At 41.7% G+C, this 22,343-nt stretch overlaps 1 protein-coding gene across 1 annotated transcript in view; it reads right to left on the minus strand.

Moving 5' to 3' along the window:
- Nucleotides 1–22,343, minus strand: part of ADAMTS20 (ADAM metallopeptidase with thrombospondin type 1 motif 20) — a 152,250-nt gene that overhangs the window by 67,694 nt on the left and 62,213 nt on the right. Inside the window, exons 10-13 of the mRNA XM_015429359.1 lie at nucleotides 16,317–16,463; nucleotides 13,999–14,140; nucleotides 12,977–13,081; nucleotides 2,409–2,554 (exon numbers count right to left, since the gene is read on the minus strand). Of these exons, the coding sequence (XP_015284845.1) occupies nucleotides 2,409–2,554; nucleotides 12,977–13,081; nucleotides 13,999–14,140; nucleotides 16,317–16,463 (540 nt within the window). The remainder of the gene's footprint in view (nucleotides 1–2,408; nucleotides 2,555–12,976; nucleotides 13,082–13,998; nucleotides 14,141–16,316; nucleotides 16,464–22,343) is intronic.

The raw sequence follows: 22,343 nt of genomic DNA on the forward strand, positions 1-22,343 counted from the left end.
TGGAGCTCCCAGCCACCCACTTGCTTCCTCGCCCTCCACAGCAGCAGTGGCAGCTCTCCAGGAATCACAAAGGAGCTCCCAGCTACAGGGATCAATTCACCTTAGGGCTGACAACTCTAGGTTGGGAAATTCCTGGAGAGTTGGGGGTGGGGCCTTGGGACAGTGAGGCTTGGGGAGGGAAGCAGCCTCAGCAGGGTATAATGTCATACATTCAACCCTCCAAAGCAGCCATTTTATTCAGGTGAATTGATCTCTGTCACCTGGACAAAGGTTGTAATTCTGGTTAATCTCAAGCCCTCACCTGGAGGCTGGCAGTGGTAGTTTTTGTGGAGGAAATCACTGGATTGAAGGGTGGCGTCTATGGCATTATACTGGTCTGAAGTTCCTCCCTTCTTCAAATCCCATCCTCTCCAGGCGCCACACCTTAAATGTCCAGAAATTTCCCAACCTGGAGTTGGCAACCCTATTTCCTTCCCACCCAACAGCCAATCTACTTTTATCTGCTTCTCTATCTTCACCCCCCTCCCCCACAGTTTCTACTTAGGAAAATTAGTCTTTCTCCACAATGGGGACCAAAGCAGCTTACATTATTCTCTCTTCCTTTTTATCTGCACAACAACCCTGTGAGGTTGGTTGGGATGAAAGTATGTGACTGGTCCAAAATCACCCAGTCAGTTTTCACAGCGAGATGGAGGTCTGAACCTGGGTCTTGCAGACCCTACTTTGAAGCTCTAACTGCTGCACCACACTGGCTTTCACAGGGTGGCTGCTGTTGAACAGTAGCAGTCATTCACTTAACACTGGAGAAAAAATGCCATTTCTCTGCCAGGCCATTCTTAAAGGTAAACACTCCTAGTTTGTCCATCTGACTTAAGCAGAAGGTGTCAGACGGCCGAACTGGGAGTGTTTACCTTTAAGAACAGCCTGGCAGAGAAACAGCATTTTTTCTCCAGTGTTATGAATGACTGCTACTGTTTTTCACTGGAAGTCCTTGCATACTCACCTGTTGAACCGTAGCAAGCAGCCAGGCCTAGTTGAGTCATGCAAGTTAGGTATATCAAGTCACCCAGAAGGTGCTGCCAGGCCTGGAGATCCCCCAGAATTACAACTGAACTCTAGACAGCAGAGATCTGTCTCCCTGGAGAAAATGGTTGCTTTGAAGGCTGGACTCTGTGGCATTATATCCAGCTGAGGCCTCTCCCTTCCCCAAACTCAGCCCTCATTAGACTCCACCACAAAATCTCTAGAAATTTCCCAGCCTTGCACTGGCAACCCTTGTCAGGCCTGGCCCTAAGGATCCCTCCCTGAAAGGCCTAAATAGGCCTAGAAAGAGCCCTTCCCCCTTCCCCTGCTTTTTACTGACAGAACCAGTTAGAAGCCTCCCCCCACAAACATTTTACTCTCTCACTGTCAATGTGGGCAGGGCCTGGAGTAAATCCCTGTGGCAGCCATTTCAAAAGGTATTCGGGGGATTCAACCCTCCCTGAGTTTTTTTTAACTTTTTGGATTTTTCTGCAGACCCATCGAGTCCCCTGAGTCTGTAGAAAAATCTTTTGGGAGAGAATGTGCCCTCTGTTGGCAGAAATATATCCACATGCAGAGGGGACTGTTGAGAATTAGATATATAGATATCCCAGGATTCAGTTCCAATGATGATGGAATTTTCCTCAAGTACAAGGAATCTTACACTGGCCCAAGAAACTTTCCCACGGAAAAATCTATGGTTCTTTGATGGAAGGCATCTTGGGATCTAATTCACTGTATTGTTGAAGACAAACTCCACCATATTACACTGGCCTTTATACTGCTACAAACTGAATGGAGAGTAAGCATTCAATTCCACCATTCCACAGTCATGTTTACAGCCTACATTATTCTAACTCTAATTGATTACCCTTATTCAGAAAAGCTATAGAGTACAGAAATAATACACACAATGCAGTCCCTAAGCCATACAATATTTGCAATTTTAAAATTCAAGCAGCTCTTTATGCTCTTAAGCATGGCTATCTGTCTGAGGGCTCAAAAACAATATCTATGCTTTACTTGACAGATAAGCATCCAAAATATGCCCACATGTTTTTCAATATTCAGAAACAAACATCTATGCCTCTATGGATCAGAATAAGCAGAAGTGTAAAACAGTCTTTCAAACCATGAGGGACAACTTAGTTGCTTTCAGCTTGACAGGAGACTGAAATAAAGTCAGGCGATTTGTCATTCACCAGGGACAACTAGGAGTCTTTTACAGTCAAGTAACTGGCCTGCAGTCCTTAGATATGTGAATGGAATGGTAAGGGGTCAGAAATTATCTGCTTTGCTGCTGAAGACTACTATTATTATGCTTTCAAACATTGTAAATAAAACAAAAATTGCACAGATATTTCAAATAAAAAACAAACACATACTCAGGCTGATTACACAATCTGGTTGTACTTTTGATGCCACCTCCACACGTTCTGGTACATGAACTGTACGGTCCCCAAGATCCCCATTCTCCATCTACTGGAGCCCTTTCAATTTCTTTGCTTACACAAATCCCATGCCGGCAATGCTGTTCAATTGATAAACATAACAAAATTAAAATTAAAAAGCTAATTTGTGAGCACAAAATATGACAACCAACAGAGGAAGTGGGACATGAAAAATCAAATAAAAATTAAACCAGGTTGCAAGATTATTGTGTCATTGTGAACAGGAATTTTAGAGGGTGGAAATCTCAACACTCACTAAACCCAGGTTGGTTAAGAGGGAAACGCTCATACCTACACATCTGCTTCTAGAAACTTTATCTGAGGCATCTAAAAACCTGGCAGTAAAGTCTTAACACATAAGTTTCTTCTATGAATTAGGCACATTATATCTATCATGACAAATATCAAGTTTTATTTGTATTATATTTATTTATTCTTCAAATTTCTACCCCGCCTTCCCAGCCAAAACTGTCATGGGTATGGCCAGAATTATAGAGGAACTGTTGCTAGACTTGACCAAAAAGATCATAGAGGATGTTACAGCACACATAATCAGAACAAACCTGGCCTCGTAGGGAAGCATGCCAAGAAGGCAGTCTAGAGACCCAGAATAGAATAGCCTTGAAGGGCAGTAAGAAGAAGACAGAGTGGTAACAATTGTATGGCCTTGTGTAGATTAGAGGCATCTAGGCATTATCAATAGATACTATTTGTTGAGGCCCAAGTGCCAAAGAGTCTGAGAATCACAAAAATGCCCAGCTTCACAAAAGTGAAGATATGATTCATGGATAGGAGTATTGGTTGAAGGCCAGAAGATATCATATGTATGAGAAACATGCAATCATCATTTAATTTTTTTTTGTTAATTCAGAAAGTAGCGAGAATGAACTAACATTTTGTATAAATTCTAAAAAGTTATTTTATCCTCGCAGTGTTTGAAGCTATAAGTTAATGAGTTAACCAAGAATGTGCGCCATTATCAAGTGGGACAGCTATTGTTATGAGATGATTTTAAAACCCTGTTAATAGGAGAAGTAATATTGATGGAGCGCTTCTTCTTAGAAGGGGCTCCTTGCCTGTGGCCTGCTGACTTTTGGGGTAAGAATTATTTATGGATTAATGTAATTGCTTACTTTAAATTATCTATGTAACAATGATGGATGGATGGTATAATGTTTTCTGGATTTAGTCTGTATTAAGAATGCAATAATTATACTTTAATAAAAAGCTTAGAATGAAAGCACAGCTTCTCTAATAGTATTTACTTGTGTACTATACCCAGAGTGGACCTATAGTATTACTGAGTTATACCTCTGGCTAGGAGTTAAACTATCTGGTATAGGAAAGCTAACTAGAGGCCTATAGTTTCTTAAGTGCACACCTATATCTGAATCAGGCCTGACCAGAGTCATCCAGAACAAATTTCCAAGAGTTCAAAGACAGACTTTTTCCTATGCCACATTCTTCTGTGGGAGGATAACAAGCATTGCAGCATTAGAGGCTCCATTTATACACTATCAAGAGTGACACAGTTGTCAGAACATTCTGTTTGCTTTTATTCTTCTCATGTTAACCTTTATATCTGCCACTCAAATAATTACAATGCACTGCATGCTTACAAGCCATACAAGCACTATTCTGTCTCATTAATGGCTGTGAGTCAGTGTGGTAGGTAACTGCATAATCCAGTGTAATCATTAGAACAAGGTTTGAGTCCAGTGGCACCTTTAAAACCAACAAAGTTTTATTCAAAGTATGAGCATTCATGTGCACACATACTTCCTCAGATACAATGAAATGGAATTTACTAGTCCATACATATAAGGCAGAGGTTGAACAGCAAATTAGCATACAACATAATGAAGATGTTTTAACAGATACAAACAAGAATAACAAGCTAAGTTTATAAGGTCACCACTGTTCGGATTTAATTCCGGGGAAAGACAGTGAAGCAAATAAATATGTAAAAATTAGAGATAGAGGCGTAGATATCATTCTAAATAAATCCATCCTGATCATGTATGCAGAAGATATTACCAAAAGCCTCAGAGGTACCCCACTCCAAACAGGAGTATAAGATGCACACATAGGCTGCAATCACACACTATATATAATCCACTTTCAGTGCATTTTCCAACGAATAACAAGCATTGCAGCATTAGAGGCTCCATTTATATACTATCAAGAGTGACACAGTTGTCAGAACATTCTGTTTGCTTTTATTCTTCTCATGTTAACCATCGATGGGCTCATGGAAGGCAGAGATGGAGGCCAGGTGTACCTTAATGGAGGAGAAACCAAGGCCTGATTGTTGAGGTGAAATCAAATAAGAAAGCACTTCAGGCAGAGTGGCACATCTTGGATTCAGATTCTGGGCCATGACATGAGCCAAAAAGCTCCCATTTCGCTGTGTAGGTTCGCTGAGTTGACGATTTTCTGGCATTCAGTAGAACCTCACATACGGCCTGCAAAAAGTCTATGAGGCAGAGGTGCCAGGCTGTCATGCAAAGGAAGGCCCTATTGTAATGAAGTACCCTCCCCTGCTGTTGAGATAGTATGTAGCTGACTAAAGGCAGATGACAGAAGGTGTTGTGAGAGAGTTGTGGAAGGTGGGGAAACCAGGGTTGCCGTGGCCACCATGGTGTTATCATAATACAGTGAGTCTGATTGTCCATGATTTTCTGAAGAATTCAAGGAATCAAAAGAAACAATGGGAAGATGTAATGTAAGGCATCCACCCATCAATGAAGAAAGGCATCTCCTCAAGAAGTCCCACTGGGTCATCCCCTGGTGAAAAAGATTTCACACTTTGCATTCTTGGGAGTTGTAAAGAAATCAACAGTCGGGTATCCGAACTCATGAAAGACTGGAGTCAGGTAAACAGAGTCGAGTGACCACTCATGCTCATTCAGTGATGTTCTGCTGAGTAGGTCGGCTTCCACATTCTGGAGACCTGGGACATGTACTGCAGAGAGGAGAATGTTTTGGGTCATACACCAATGACAAAGAACTTGGGCAAGCTTGAATAGTGTGGTCGAGTCCATACCTCCCTGTTTGTTTACGTAGTACATGGTTGCTACATTGCCTATGGCAACGTGTACTACCCAAGATGTTATAGAAGTCAGGAAAGACCGTAGCACCTGAAAAACAGCCAGAAGCTCCAAGTAAATGATGTGGAGTCACAACTGTCTCTGTGACCAGCATCCTTGCACTGAAAGACCCTTGCAGTGTGCTCCCCACCCCCACTGCGAATTATCTGATGTGATGACAACATCTGGTGTGGGGGTCTGGAATGGCATGCCCCTCTTCAAGTTGCCTTCCTGAGACCACCAATGAAGGCTGGTGAGTATTGCAGCAGGTTCGAGCAGAGTTTTGGCTAAATCCTGATGGTGCACTCTAATGTGTGGGCCAGGTGGTAGCTGGTCTGCAGCTTCCATCAGGGTAGACAGAAGTAGAGAGAGCAGTTCCAGAACTGAGGTGACCGAAGTTGTGAAGTTCGGTCAAACTGGTTACACTGACAGAGCTGAGGTCGAAAGACCAGAAATGATTGGAGGTGTGATCACTGTAATTGTTGGTGCCTGGGTTGGTTTAGCCTTTTTGTGGCCAGAGCCACCATTGGTTTCAGCAGGCTGTTTTGAAAATTTGTCAGTCTTTTTCTTAGACACTGCCGTTTTTGTGGACCTGGACGGGGTCTGTTTGGTGTTCCGGGATCTGGACAGTGAGGCGGACACTGACGGAGTCAAGAAAGACAACAGTGTAAGGGAAGATTCCAACAGAGTGGTACAGAGTCTGAGGGCTCAGTTCTATTTGGCTTGTGTGGTGAATTTTGCACAGTGCATATAGGAATCGATCCAGTGGGCTTCTCCCAGGGAGAAAAGACAGAATTTTTAGCCTCACAGGACTGGCACTTTTTAAAGAAGTCATAGAATCACAGAATGTCAGAGTTGGAAGGGACCTTGCAGATCATCTAGTCCAACCCCCTGCACTCTCCCATGCAATGCCTCCCAAGGCCTCACAGAAAGGGGTGGGGGGAGAGGGAAGGCAGGAAGGGAAGGTGATATTCTGTCTTGTCCCTCCATGACAACTTCACTCATCTGAGCAGGGCCTTTGGCTATTCATCTTTCTCTGTCTTCACCAAATAAAGGGCATTCAAGGACTAAGGATCAACAAATTCCCATTCATGTGACTTCTCAGTAGTGGCCCCCACCTTGTGGAATGGCCTGCCTGAAGAAGTCAGGAAGGCTCCCAGGAATTTTGCAAACTACGTAAAACAGGAAGACATTTTTGTAAAGGAAATGGCTACACAGATTGGCTTGGAAAAATTCACTGCATTTCTGCCAAATACTATTGTGTTTCTACTGATATAATATCATGTTCTTAATTGTTTAATATATAATGTTTAATACTTATGCTTTGTTCAGACAGCTCCATTTGAAATTTCCACAATTCCTAGTCCTATTACATTGCTTATTAGATGTATCATCCTATTGATTGCATTGATTTACATTGCATAATCCACTTTGGAGCTTCAGTAAGAAAGGTGGAATATAAAATGTAAATAAAATAAATAAATACATAAAAATTCAGTAAAACCAGAGGGGAATATCCACCACTGATATTTTGCACTCAGTTGTTCGCGGTTACCACTGTAGATCAATTGATCAATTCCCAGCATAACATACTCTTCACTATGTATGCGACCCAATTATATTGGCACACTTGTTTTTTTTAATACAGTGGTGCTGAACAGTTCTGAATGAAAATATAAACAATACAATGTTCAAATGCAGAATTGAGCAGAATAAAGAATAAACATTTTATTCTTTCTCTGTATTAAAAAGGCACTAACATTAATATAGAGTTTTTAATGGAACACCACAATAGACAGTGTATCCAGTAAAATAAAGGGGGGGATTACATTTTCTTGAGATTAGTTTTGTGGAACATTTGAAGTTATACATAGAAGTACTGCACCTATATGACAGTAATATAGATAGAACTGGAATAAAGCCATATTCACATCTGGGATTTAAAGCTCATCCAATAAAGATTTATCAATTTTTATTGTTGTGCAGCATTCCTACAGAAGAGACAAGACGAAGGCACAGCTGAAAAATGATGCACCAGACTTATCCCAGATGTTCTTTTTGTGTATTTCCCCTCAGCCACTAGGTTTCATTAACATATTTTACTTTTATTACTTATGCAACAAAAAACCTATTTAATATTGGTAACCTTCAGGAATCATGTACTCAAAGGGAGAGAAAAAAAAGAATATAATGTCTGGCAGTTACCCTCATTGTTAACTAAGAATGCAAGAGTACTTCCATTTGCTATGGAATTTATTAAGTCTTGTACCCAAGTATTCCATTGTAAAATACTTTAGGAAGTGTTAGCTACTACACAAAGGCACTCCCTACAGTAGATTTCATGTATGCATCAACTAGCACTTGTTCAGCTGCAAAGAGAAAACAGTGAGAACTGCATCAAATAGGAACCATTGATGTGATCTATTTGCCCTGCTTGCTAGTAGCAGTGGAGTAAAGAGTAGAGCTGAGCATACCGCTTATTAAATAGACAGTCACCATGGCAGTCTTTCTTTCTGTCGAGGATACCAACTACCAACTGGGAACCAGGTACTGAACTCCCTTTTCTCTTCTAAACCCACCCTAATTATAAAGCTTTTAAACATGTATTTTATGCTAAAGCTGCGGTGGCTCAAGTGGTTAAGACGCTGACCTGCAGGCTGTGGAAGGTCAGTAGTTCAGCGGTTCAAGACCCGGGTGCCGCAAGACAGGGTGAGCTCCTGTCTCTAGTTCCAGCTCCTGCCAACCTAGCAGTTCGAAAGCAAGAAATTGCAAGTAGATAAATAGGGACCACTTCGGTGGGAAGGTAACAGCGTTCCGTGCGCCTTGGTGTTTAGTCATGCCGGCCACATGACCACGGAAACGTCTTCGGACAGCGCTGGCTCTTCGGCTTTGAAACGGAGATGAGCACCGCAACCCTAGAGTCGGATTCGACTGGCTATCGAGCAAGGGAACCTTTACCTTTTTACTAAACAATAAGAGGCCAAGAATTTAGTAATATTCGGATACCCCACAGAAGAAAGGGAAAACTTTGATCATTTCTCATAATCTCATCCTTCTCTAACAATGAGGCTATTCATCTTTCTCTGTCTTCACCAAATAAAGGGCAATTAAGGACTAAATGACCCAAGGTACCTAACTTCCCTGTGTTACAAAAGCACCAATGTTCTTAAGAACATAAGAGAAGCCAATGTTGGATCAGGTCAATGGTCCATCCTGTCCAACACTCTGTCACGTAGTGGCCAAAAATACCAGGTGCCATCAGTAGGTCCACCAGTGGGGCCAGGACACTAGAAGCCCTCCCACTGTTGCCCCCCCAAGCACCAAGAATACAGAGCATCTCTTGCCCCAGACCGAAAGCTCCTATCTATACCTTGTGGCAAATAGCCACTGATGGGCCTTTTCTCCATTGTTGTTGTTGTTCAGTCGCACAGTCAAGTCCGACTCTTCGCGACCCCATGGACCCGCTCCCGCCAGGCCCTCCTGTCTTCCGCCGTCCTCTGAAGTTGGCTCAATTTCATGTTCATGTTTGCTCCATATGTTTATCCAATTCCCTCTTGAAACCGCCGCTGCCACCTCAGCAATTTCATTGAGTGCTCTCAAGTTCTTGTATTGTGAGAAAAGGAGAAAAGTACTTCATTCTCTACCTGCTCTATCCCATGCATAATCTTATGTCACCCTTCAGTTGTCGTTTCTCCAAGCTAAAGACTCCTTCAAACAAACCATTTAATTCAGGTGATTCTACGACATTTAATCAGGCAGTCAAAAAAAAAATTACAGTATCTGGGAATAGTCAAAGGTTTTAAATATGCCAGAAGGTTTACCAGAGCTTCTAATCCACTATAGGAAAGAGAACACATCCTTGTTGCTTGCAGATTTGTACTTCTAACTTTAATAACTGCTTTCTAACTCACACCAGCAGGTTCCAGTTCGGTTGGTGATCTCGGCAGACACACCACTGCGTTGCTCCTGCCCTTTTTGTGGTTTCAAGTTTTACTTTGAACTTCAAATTCTGATAAGCTATAGCTGCCCTGAAGCCTGCAGTCTCACAATGAATGTATGCATTCCATCTCTGGCTCTGTTATTTTATTTGGCAGCTTACTTTGCCTCTCTAAAAAAGTTGTGTAGCTGGGCAGCATTTTGCAGAGGCGTAGACTTAGAGGCAAAATATTGTGTCTGCCAGCTATCAGACTGAGCGAGGGTTTGCTTTCTGTCTTTAGAAATGCGTGCTTATAAAGACCACGCGGTGAAGACAACTACTTAACATCACTGGCATGTAAACAGACTAAAATTGATTACTTCTTCACTACATGTTTATCTACCTCAACCTTTGACATTCCAATGTCAAAACGCTTCCCCTCTCTTGCTAATATTTGTGAAGATAACAACTACGAAGCTGAGAGTGGAGATGAGAAAGAAGCTGAGACTGTTAATTATAGAGCTGGCGAAAACATATTGGGTGATTTCATTCAGTTAACAGCTAGAACTGTTAAATTCATTGCAGAAAGATTAAAGTTTACTGAAGGTAAAATTGACCAAATTAGTAAACAGTGTGCAACCCTTGCCAAAGACTCCGTAGAATCTAGGGATTGGATATATGACACTGATGCATTGATCGATCGTGCTCTAATTCTGAAATCCAAAGTGGCTCCCTGGTATAAATTCTGTAAATTGGACCATCACAGGTCGAGCAACTTAGTCGACATCTCCAACTTTAACCTCAGAGTTCCCTTTGCAGCCTTACGATTTCAATCTATGCAAACAGCACTTTTGGCTGGCCACTATTTGCATACTCCAAAGAGGACTGTCTCTGCATATGTGGCCTGTCAGTGGTGGAGGACCTTCCTCACTACATGCTTTACTGTCCGTTATATAGTAACCCAAGAGAGAAATTTCTAGCAGGAATCCTATCGGCTATGCAAACATACACAGAAACGGAGAAGATTACATTCATGCTCTCATGAAAAATTCCTGCTCTCAGGTAATGATGCATATGTATCTTATAGAGTTTATTTCTTTGCTTTAGCAGCATCCAAAATTAGATCTAAGGGGCTGGTTACCTGATTAAATCTGTTTCAGCCTTTTTATTAGCCTGATTTGTAGTCAATTTTAACTGATTCCAATGGTGGTAATTTTTATTATTGCTATGGTGTCTTTTGTATTTTGTAAGGCCAATGGCTTAATACAATAAATTTACTTGTACTTGTAACTCACGCCAGCACTACTTTATCATTCTGTACAGATAATCAAAAAGCAAAAGTAAAGCCAATCTTCGATCAACCAACCTCGTACAGTTACTCTGAAACAAGTCTTCTCACAGTTTAAGGAGAAGCCAAGATCTATAATTAAAGAGAACTTTAATCCTGAGTCTGAATGCATCTAACAAAGCTGCATACTAGTTAATCCTCCTTGTATTCTTCCTTTATGTAGTATTTGCCCTCCTTTACCTGCTTCATTCAGCTACATATCCATAATACATACAAGTCTTCATCTCTGATGATACTATAGAGAACATCTCTTATTTTGAAATTATCTTGCAGTGTTTTCTTACCCTAACACACTTTGCTGCTTCTCAGCATCACATTTCATTGTCCCTGATATAACTAATGAAGGACATTTCTTCTAAGACAACCACTAACCTCTGCCAGATACATCTGAGCCCAGCCAATCAATCAACTGACCAAAATACTAAACAGATGCAAATGTAGCAAAAAAGATAAAAGTATAGTGCTCTGGACCACTATGTGAAAAACAAATACAAGAAAATAGGGCATTACAGATCCATTTATCAAGATTTAGCCTTGGCTATATATAAAAAGTTGGGATAGAAACACATTAGCTAAACTGGAGGTGTCAAACTCATTTGTTATGAGGGCCGGATCTCACATAAATGTCACTTTGTTGGGCCGGGCCATGTGTGCCATAAAATGTAATGCTGGGTACCAGAGATATGTACTTTATAAAGGACAGCAACTGGTAAGCTCTGAGTTGGTGTGACCTCATTGTAAGGCCCCATGAGCTGGGAGGCGGGGGGCAGAGGAAAACCTACATGGGTGGTCTGGAGACCCAGCAGTGCAACACTGGGCAGATGCTCCCATTCCCCAACAGAGGATCATCAGCACACACGCACCCATGTGCAAATGCTGATCCCTGAGGCTATCCAAGACAGCATCCCCGGAGCTACATGCCAAATGGAGAAGTATGAACATAGCTGCAGTGGCTCCCAACTTACCAGTGAGGCTGCCCCTGAAGGCGAAGGAGTTCTGCTTGACTGCTGCAGACTCCACAATTGGAGTGGCTCTGCCCACCCAGCCCTGAGCAGCCTCCTGTTCCCTCCCTCGCAGCAGTTGCTTGTGGGCTGCATAACAGCCCTGGATGGGCCAGTTCCGGCCCCCAGGCCTTACGTTTGACACCCCTGAGCGAAACTGTCCATCCTGAACAGAGTTATACCTTTGTGAACCCATTAAATTTAAAGGTGTAGCAGTGAACGGTGTGCTTAAGATTGAACTGTAACACACGTAGCTAGCATATTAACAAAAAAACCCACCTGCTTTCATCTGTTACATTCCTACTCTATGATTGTTAAGAAGAAACTAACCTTTCAGAGTACAAGTGTACTCATTAAATGAACCTGCCGCAGTCCAGAAATCTGTTCTGATAAAAGAACTCACAAGAAGTACAATGAAGCTTCCTTATGCTGAGTTAAACCATTGGTTCATTAAAGTCAGTATTGTTTACTCTGGCTCAAGGCAGCTGCTACCCAAGTTCTCAAGTAGACATATTTCACATCATCTACCACCAGATCTAATTGAAGAAGGTGGGGATGTAATTTATTTATTAAAATTGTTATAATTTACCTTTCCTCTTGGCTCAAGGCAGCTGTGACCTTCTGTAACTTTTGCAAGAAAGCAGATATTCTACCACTGAGCCATGATCCTTTTCTCAGATGCATGTACACAGATCCCTGCCTCAGTATGGCTTCACTTATTTTAATGGAAAGCGCTAGCACAAACATAAGACTTTTATACATGCATGAATGTACAGAAGTCTACTGAATGTGTACTACTTGCCTGACGAAATCCATATGTATCTATGGGTTCTTGGGGGTTTCTGGATGAGTTATATAGATGTGGAAAGAAAATTCTAGCTACACTTGCAAGCCTTTTGTTGCTATCAGTGTGCCTTCTGTTGACTGCACTATTTTGATAATGCAATAACATTAAAATTCACCACAGGTTCGCCACATATGGAATTGTAGTAATGTATGGATATTATCAATGGAGAGACAACTTATAAAAGAATGAGTCTTGTGAACAAAACAATCTCATACTAGAGCATATAGTATTCCTCATTTTCCACTTCTTTACAGTTCTTAATTATGGCAAAAACATGGTAGACATGACACTAAAGCCTTACCATTCCACGACCACATTCTGTTCCATCAGCCAGTGGCATATGCTGTGTGCGGCAGCCCTTGTGAATACCTTCTGCACTTGTACACCATAAACGTTTACACTGTTTCTACAAAACAAATAGGATTTCTTTGCTATATTTCCAAACTTGATTTATGACCAATATACAGGCATAATTTGTTGTACTTAAGCATTCTGTGGAAAATATAGGTTCAGTTGTGAACAAGTACAAATAAAGGATTAAGTCTTAAAAAGCCAGTCAGCAAGCAGGTTACTACAGGCCAATATACTGCATCAAGTATGTTGGATGCATGCATATTTTTTTTAAATGATAGTTTTCTCCAGTAAAATACTTGCAAACAGCAAACTTTGAGCTTCTACTTGCATTTTGAATAAAAAATGTCTGAAGCACATATGTACCTTTTCATTCTTGACAATATATACATGCGTTTTGCACTTGGGTATTTCTTCACAAATTAACTTAGAAATGCAATTTGGAAAAATATTACATTTGCAGGTAACTCATTCACTTGATTAGTAATATTTATACCACACTGGATTGAAATCCTTTCTTTGCAGATACAGCCTTCTTTAGATCAGTAAGATTATACTATAGTTGTTGCTTCAGATTTTTGTTTCTTTATCTTTCCATGTTGAAACCTAATTTCTTTCTCAATGGAATTGGTGGATTCTATTTCTCAGCAAAATTTTGTTAAACTAAATTTCCAGCTGTGGCTCATTATTTATTTACAGAATCTAATTGCAAGAGAAGAGTGCTCATGCTGCATAGCCTAAGAATGGGTGTCATTTTATCAAGGATAGGAAAGTTAATAAGGAAAGAAAAAGTTTCAAAAAACTTTTTAAAAGAAGGAACCAGAGGGAAATTCTAATTGAATTAGTTTTTAAAAACAGACATTTAAAAGCATTGTGAATATTTCTTAACAATTTCAGCAAAATTTTGAATTTTAAATAAATGGAATCTTTCACACAATTGTAGTACAGACATTAAAGACTGTATTATCTTACCATATAAGGACATACTTGTGAGCCAGGTCCAAACATAAGCTCACATTGCTTGTTCACATCATACAATGAACCAGGCAACTGTGACTGAAGGTCATAGATTCTTCCAGCTGGTTTATCTAGAAGACATTCCCCATAACCAGTACTGCAAAAGATTTAAACAACTATTTTTACACAGTTCTTATGAACTGCATTACTTTTGAGTAAAGTTCAGACAGATTCACTCTATGTCCTTACGAATAAATCAGGCTAAGGAGATTTTTATGGTTTGTTATTACAGGAATAAGCCTGGGGTTTCTTCCAGCTTCTTCCTGTCATCTATTACTGCACATCTAGAAAAATAAACACTTCTACATTTATGGTACACCAATAGTTTCTTCTCTGCCCTCCAAATCAAGACTAAAAAATGGTTTAGAACCCTGGTTTGGGGCAGTGAACAAACTATAATTTGTGATTTAGACTAAACTACAAATTATGGTTTTGCTGCAGCAGTGTTTAATTTTCTAGATGCATGCTAGGAGAAAGAGCGTGTGAGCCAAAAAAACCCCTCAAGTTCATTCCTGCAATAACAAATGAGGACACTATATGTAAAGCTTTATATATGAAGCATGTCCAAGTAAACAAACTTGGTGGGGGAGACAATGCTACTCACTTCATATAAAGCTACTTGCAATTACTACTTTTCAAGGCCGTATTAACATGCTTACAGGGCAACCTTAGGTCTTGAGCCAAAAGTGCTGAAGATGTCAGTGTAGTATATTATACCAGCATACCAAAGATATGCTGGCACATCTGGAGATATTCTAAGAGCAAGCCATACTGGCATGTCACAGGAGATATGCCCATGTAGATTATATGCCCACAGGGGCTAGCTGAACAAGAAAGCCCCTTTAAACAGCTGAGTGGCTTGAGCAGTTTGCTCCACATGAATCAGCTGTTTAAAGGGGCTTTCTTGGGCAGCCAGCCCCAGGTTCAGAGCCATTTAAGCCAAACAGCTGAGTGGCAGGGAGCTCCCATGAACTGCCACAAACCACCATGAACTGCATCAAAATTTGTGAAAGTTTGTGGCAGTTCTTCAGTTCGCAAACATTGCTTCACAAACAACAAAGCAGCCAAAATTCATGATGAGTTTTAGTTCATCTGCTGGTACCCGTCCTTAATGCTAACTTACAAATGAGTTGCAGCCCCCAGCTTACAGAATGGCCTGCCAGAGGTGGTCAGGAAGGCTACCTTTCTCCTGGCTTTCCACAAACTATTGAAAACTGAATTATTCAAAAGGGCTTTTCTACACAGGTAACAGGGCTCAAGTGGTTAAGACACTGAACTGCAGGCTGTGGAAGGTTGGTAGTTCAGCAGTTTGAGACCCAAGTTGCCGCATGACGGAGTGAGCTCCCATCTCTAGTCCCAGCTCCTGCCAACCTAGCAGTTTGAAAGCAAGAAATTGCAAGTAGATAAATAGGTACCACTTCAGTGGGAAGGTAACAGCGTTCCGTGTGCCTTGGTGTTTAGTCATGCCGGCCACATGACCACGGAAATGTCTTCGGACATTGAAACGGAGATGAGCACCGCAACCCTAGAGTCAGATTCAACTGGCTTTCGAGCAAGGGAACCTTTACCTTTTAAAAGGGTTGCAGTGGACAAAATGGTTCATAAAGTTACTTGGATAAATGATAAGGGACTGTGGTATATACTACTGCATACAGCATACTGTAAGTAGGATCCTACTATGTAATTTTTGCACTGTTTAATGTGTCATGTTAATACTTAGACTTTGCTTTAGTTGTCTCTTTTAGATTTCTGTTTTGTTCCAGACTTCTACAATCCTAATCCTATTTTGTTGACTGTCCCTTTTTATTATTGTAATGACTCCCTCTGTGTAACCTGACTTGAGTCCAGGTGAGAAAGGTGTTCTGTAAATAATGCAAACTCTAAAAAATAAAAAATACAGTTTGCTGTGCATTCAGTTTATCTTCTGATCTTTTATACTTCAAGAAGACACTCCCCCTTCAGAAAGATGTGAGAAGCTGCATGGAAAGCTATGATTTCATGAGTTTGTGAATTAAAAAAGTAGAATGATCAGTTGAATTAAAAATATGGACATATTCAAATGGGATATAGTCTAAAATATAAATTAATTGTTTTTACCATTTCAAAATTATCCCTAAAAACTTAAATTTATTTAGAACTTAACCTTATGTCCCCCAATTGTTAACTTTTTAATGACATATAAAGTTGAAATTCTGCCACAAAAGAATTTAAGCAATTATAAATTCCATATGTTAAACGTATGCAAATACAAGCTAAACTAGGATCATACTTACTCAAGAAATTCTGTAATATATTTCTGACTGCATTTTGACCAAGTCCAGGGGTTTGAATGGTAATTTAAAGTTGGAGCCATCACATGGTACTGATGCTTAATTCCAACTTCTTTACATTTAAAACTGTCGTCATGAGGTATATTAAAACTAAAACAAAAAAATACAAGATAAATTCAGTATAGCACATTATTAAACCAACAGTGTTTTTATGTCTTTAATAATACACTATTCTTTCGGGATTCTTTGGCTGTAATCCTAAGGCCCCGTTCACACGAGGGAATTTGGCCCAGAAGCAGGACGGTTTGGGGGTGGATCAAACTGCCGCGATCACACCACAACATCTGGGAAGCGTGGTGCTTCCGTCCCCAAACCGGCCCATCCATGGGATAAGGCGCATCAAGTTGGAACTACCTACCGAGGTGGTTCATCGCCTTGGTGCGCCTCAACCCGGGAGTCTGATCGCCGGCGCGTCCTTGCGCCGGCGCTTCCTGGGCTCCTAGCCAAACTGCGCATGCTCTGACATGCGCAGTTCGGCTGGCCGGCCGTCAGCTCTGTGTTTTCTCCCGGGCGTCTGATCGTGCCGGGGAGAAAACGCGGCGCGGCCAGGGGATCCGTGGGATCCCGCCGCGCCGTGTCAACTTTGACGCGGCTTTGAACAGCCACGGTTTGTGCCGCTTTTTCCCCTGCGTGTGGCAGGGGCCTAAATATACTTTCTGGCAAGTAAGCACAATTGAATCGGATGGGCCTTACTTCTGAGTAAACCTGCTTAGAATTGCTCCTTTGTCTTTGTCATCTTAATCCGATTAAATAAAGGACGTTACAGTAGAACCAATGGAAGCTGCTTCTGAGCAATGTTTTTTGAATCAGAAACACACACACAACACACACAATCCCCAAAATATTAAAGCAGCTCTCTGCAGCAGTTGAGAGGAAATTCTAGGAGCATGGCCTCTCCCCTCAAATATTACCGCATCTTGGCTATCTAAAAGCAAAACAAACAACTAAACAGTGGTTCTGGGACCATGCCCTACAATCAGATAGGGCACAGATACAGAAATTTCCAGTTATTCTGCAGCATGCCAAATGTTTTCAATCAGCAGATTATCTTAGATCCCTTGAGATCTCCAAGTATTGGAGAACCTTTACCCTGGCACACTTTAATGCTCTAACTTCAGCCCTTCTGGAAGGCAGATACCATTGTATTCTACTCCCTCAATGGCACTGTCCATGTCATACGGGGAAAGTAGACTCTACTGAACATGTTCTGCTGCACTGCCATTCTATAATGACATTCGACATCACTTCTTGTTGTTGTTGTTCAGTCATTTTGGTGTAGTGGTTAAGTGCGCGGACTCTAGTCTGGGAGAACCGGGTTTGATTCCCCACTCCTCCACTTGCAGCTGCTGGATGACCCTGGGCAAGCCATAGTTCTGTCAGAGCTGTTCTCTCAAGGACAGTTCTGGAAAGTTGTGGGGAAGGGAAGGAGTTTGTAAGCTAGTCTGAGACTCCAAGTGAAGGGTGGGGTATAAATCCAATCTCCTCCTCCTTCTCCTCCAATCTCACAGTCGAGTGATTCTTTGAGACCCCATGGACCACATCATTCCAGGCCCTCCTGTCTTCCACCGTCCTCCGGAGTTTGCTTAATTTTATGTCTAACCATCTCATCCTTTGCCATCCCCTTCTTTTACCTTCAATCTTTCCCAGCATTAGGGTCTTCTCCAGTGAGTGCTCCCTTCCCATTTGATGGCCAACGTGTTTCAGCTTCAGCTTCAGTATCTGACTTCCAGGGAACAGTCAGGGTTGACTTTTTTTTAGGACCGATTTGATCTCCTAGCAGTCCAAGAGACTCTCAAGAGTTTTCTCCAGCACCATAATTCAAAAACATCTATTCTTCGGTGCTCAGCCTTCCTTATGGTCCAACTCTTGCAGCCATACATTACTACTGGGAATACCATTGCTTTGACTATACGGACTTTTGTTGGCAGGGTAATGTCTCTACTTTTTATTATGCTGTCCAGGTTTGCCATCACTTTCCTCCCAAGGAACAGGCATCTTTTAATTTCATGGCTGCAGTCACCATTTGCAGTGATCTTGGATCCCAGAAACGTGAAGTCTGTCATTGCTTCCATGACTCCCCTTTCTATTTGCCAAGGAGTGATGAGTCCAGATCCATGATCTTAGTTTTCTTGATGTTGCGTTTCAAGCCAACTTTTGCGCTCTCCTTTTTCACCAGCAAGAGGTTTTTTAGGTCCTCTTCACTTTCTGCCATTAGAGTTATGTTACTGAGTTCAACATTTGTATAAATAGGGAGTTGCCTAAAAAGACTGACAAAACCACTTTTAACGTTAAAAGGGGTTAACTTCTCTGATATGAGGGGACATGTGAGGAATAAACTGAAAGCAAAAGTAGAACGGGTCAAAACCATTGGAGAAGCTTGGAGTCTATTTAAGACTACAATCCTAGAAGCTCAGAAAAAATATATACTGTGGGTTAGGAAAGGCACAAATAGGTATAGAAAAAAGCCTGCATGGTTAACAAACAAAGTAATGGAAACTGTAAAAGGTAAGAAGGATTCCTTTAAGTGGTGGAAAGCTAGTCTCAGTGAGGTTGATAAAAGTGAACACAGGCTGTGGCAAATAAAATGCAAGTCTGTGATGAGGCAGGCAAAAAGGGAATATGAGGAACATATAGCAAAACACATAAAGACCAACAATAAAACTTCCTTAAAATACATTAGAAGCAGGAAACCAGCCAGGGAGGCCGTAGGGCCCTAGGATGACCCAGGAGTAAAAGGGGTACTGAAGGGTGATAGGGAAATGGCTGAGAAGCTGAATGCATTTTTTGCCTCTGTCTTCACTGTGGAAGATGAGAAATGCTTGCCCACTCCAGAATCGCTGATTTCGGGAGGGGTGTTGAAAGACCTGAGTCAGATTGAGGTGATGAGAGAGGAGGTCCTACTACCTCCAACTGATAGTCCTACTACCTTCTACTGATAGACAACTTAAAAACTGATAAATCACCAGGCCCGGATGGTATACATCCGAGAGTTCTGAAAGAACTCAAATGTGAACTTGTGAAACTCCTGACAAAAATATGTAATCTTTCACTAAAATCTGCCTCCATTCCAGAGGACTGGAAGGTAGCTAATGTAACTCCCATCTTTAAAAGGGGTTCCAGAGGAGATCCGGGAAATTACAGGCCAGTCAGTCTGACATCGATACCGGGTAAGCTGGTAGAAACTGATATTAAGGAAAGTATTAGTAGGCACATTGATGAACAAAACCTATTGAGGAAGACTCAGCATGGGTTCTGTAAGGGAAGATCTTGTCCCACTAACCTGTTAAGTGTTTTTTGAGGGAGTGAACAAACATGTGGAAAAGGGGGACCCAATAGACGTTTACCTTGACTTCCAGAAAGTTTTTGATAAAGTTCCTCATGAAAGGCTCTTAAGTAAGCTCAATAGTCACAAGATAGACAGATGTCTTCTTGTGGCTCAAAAACTGGCTAATTAATAGGAAACAGAGTGAGTATAAATGGGAAATTTTCTCAGTTGAGGGTGGTAAGCAGTGGGGTACCACAGGGATCAGTACTCAGTCCGATGCTTTATAACTTGTTTATTAATGATTTGGAGTTGGGAGTAAGCAGTGAAGTGGCTAAATTTGCAGATGACACGAAGTTGTTCAGGGTGGTGAGAACCAGGGAGGATTGTGAGGCACTCCAAAGGGATCTGTTGAGGATGGGCAAGTGGGCGTCAGGCAAATGGGGTTCAATGTGGCCAAGTGCAAAGTGATGCACAGTGGAGCCAAAAATCCTAAATATAAATACACACTGATGGGATCCGAATTGGGAGAGACTGACCAAGACAGAGATCTTGGAGTCATAGTAGATAACTCAATGAAAATGTCGAGACACTGTGCAACGGCAATAAAAAAGGCCAACGCTATGCTGGGGATTATTAGGAAGGGAATTGAAAACACATCAGCCAGTATCATAATATCCCTGTATAAATCAATGGTGTGACCTCATTTGGAGTACTGTGTACAGTTCTGGTCACCACACCTCAGAAAGGATATTATAGCATTGGAAAAAGTGCAGAAAACTAGAATGATAAAAGGGTTGGAACACTTTCCGAATGAAGAAAGGTTAAAACACTTGGGGCTCTTTAGCATGGGGAAACGACAGCTGAGGGGTGACATGACTGAGGTTTATAAGATTATGCATGGGATAGAGCAGGTTGAGAAATAAGTACTTTTCTCCCTTTCTCACAATACAAGAACTCGCGGGCACTCAATGAAATTGCTGAGCAGTCAGGTTAAAACAGATAAAAAGAAATACTTCTTCACCCAAAGAGTGATTAACACATGGAATTCAGTGCGACAGTAGGTGGCGGCGGCTACAAGCATGGACAGCTTCAAGAGAGAATTAGATAAGCGTATGGAGCAGAAGTCCACCAGTGGCTATTAGCCACAAGGTATCGATAGGAACTCTCAGGCTGGGGCAAGTGATGCTCTGTATTCTTGGTGCTTGGGGGGGGCAATAATGGGAGGGCTTCTAGTGTCCTGGCCCCACTGCTGGACCTCCTGATGCCACCTGGTATTTTTGGCCACTGTGTGACAGAGTGTTGGACTAGATGAGCCATTGGCCTGATCCAACATTGACTTCTCTTATGTTCTTAGTGTACGTATCTGAGGTTGTTGATGTTTTTCCTGGCAATCTTTATTCCAGTTTGTGATTCATCCAGGCCAGCATTTCGCATGATGTACTCTGCATATAAATTAAATAAGCAGGGTGACAATATACATCCTTGTCGCACTCCTTTTCCTATGCTAAACCAATCAGTTGTTCCATATCCGGTTCTAACTGTCGCTTCTTGACCCTTATACAGGTTTCTCAGGAGACATGTGAGGTGGTATGGTACTGCCATCTCTATAAGGACTTGTCAGACTTTGTTGTGATCCACACAATCAAAGGCTTTAGCGTAGTCATTGAAGCAGAAGTAGATGTTTTTCTTGTACTCCCTTGCTTTCTCCATAATCCAGCGAATGTTGGCAATTTGTTCTCTAGTTCCTCTACCTCTTCGAAACCCAGTTTGTACTTCTGGCAGTTCTCTATCTATGTACTCCTGAAACCCAGCTTGTAGGACCTTGAGCATGACCTTGCTAGCATGTAAAATGAGTGCAATTGTCCAATAGTATGAACATTCCTTGGCATTGCCCTTCTTTGAGATTGGAATGTAAACTGACCTTTTCCAATCCTGTGGCTACTGTTGTGTTTTCCAAATTTGCTGGCATATTGAGTGCAGCACTTTAACAGCTTCATCTTTTAAGACTTTGAATAGCTCAGCTGGGATACCATCACCTCTGCTAGCTTTGTTGTTTTTAATGCTTTCTAAGGCCCACTTGACTTCGCACTCAATGATGTCTGGTTTGAGATCAGTGATCACACCGTTGTAGTTGTCAAGGACATTGAGGTCCTTCTTGTATAGTTCTTCTGTGTATTCTTGCCATCTTTTCCTAATCTCTTCTGCTTCTGTTAGGTTCCTACCATTTTTGTTTTTTATCAAAGCCAGCTTTGCACAGAAAGTTCCCTTGATTTCCTTATCTCTCCTTGCTGTTCTCTGGAAATCTGTATTCAGTTGGGTAAATCTTTTCTTTTCACCTTTGCCTTTCACTTTCCTTCTTTCCTCAGCTATTTGAAAAGCCTCATCAGACAGCCACTTGGCTTTCTTGCATTTCTTTTTCTTTGGGGTGGTGCTGATTGCTGTCTTTTGTACAATGTCATGAACAATGTACAATGTCCATAGTTCTTCAGGCACTCTGTCTATCAAATCTAGTCCCTTAAACCCAGGGGTCTCATGGGGGGGGAGCGCTCCGGAACGCAGCTCCGGGAGTGAGGAGGCCAGGGGGCGGGGCGGTCACATGACCAAGCCCCTTCCCCCGGCCACCCCTCCCTGCGCTTCCCCCGAGTCTCGTGTGATCCACTGCAGCCAGCACCGCATGTGCGCCTCCCACTGCTTTGGCAGCTCCA

The sequence above is a fragment of the Gekko japonicus genome, unplaced genomic scaffold (assembly GCF_001447785.1).
Source record: "Gekko japonicus isolate JY-2015 unplaced genomic scaffold, Gekko_japonicus_V1.1 scaffold822, whole genome shotgun sequence".
In the NCBI taxonomy this organism is placed as follows: domain Eukaryota; kingdom Metazoa; phylum Chordata; class Lepidosauria; order Squamata; family Gekkonidae; genus Gekko; species Gekko japonicus.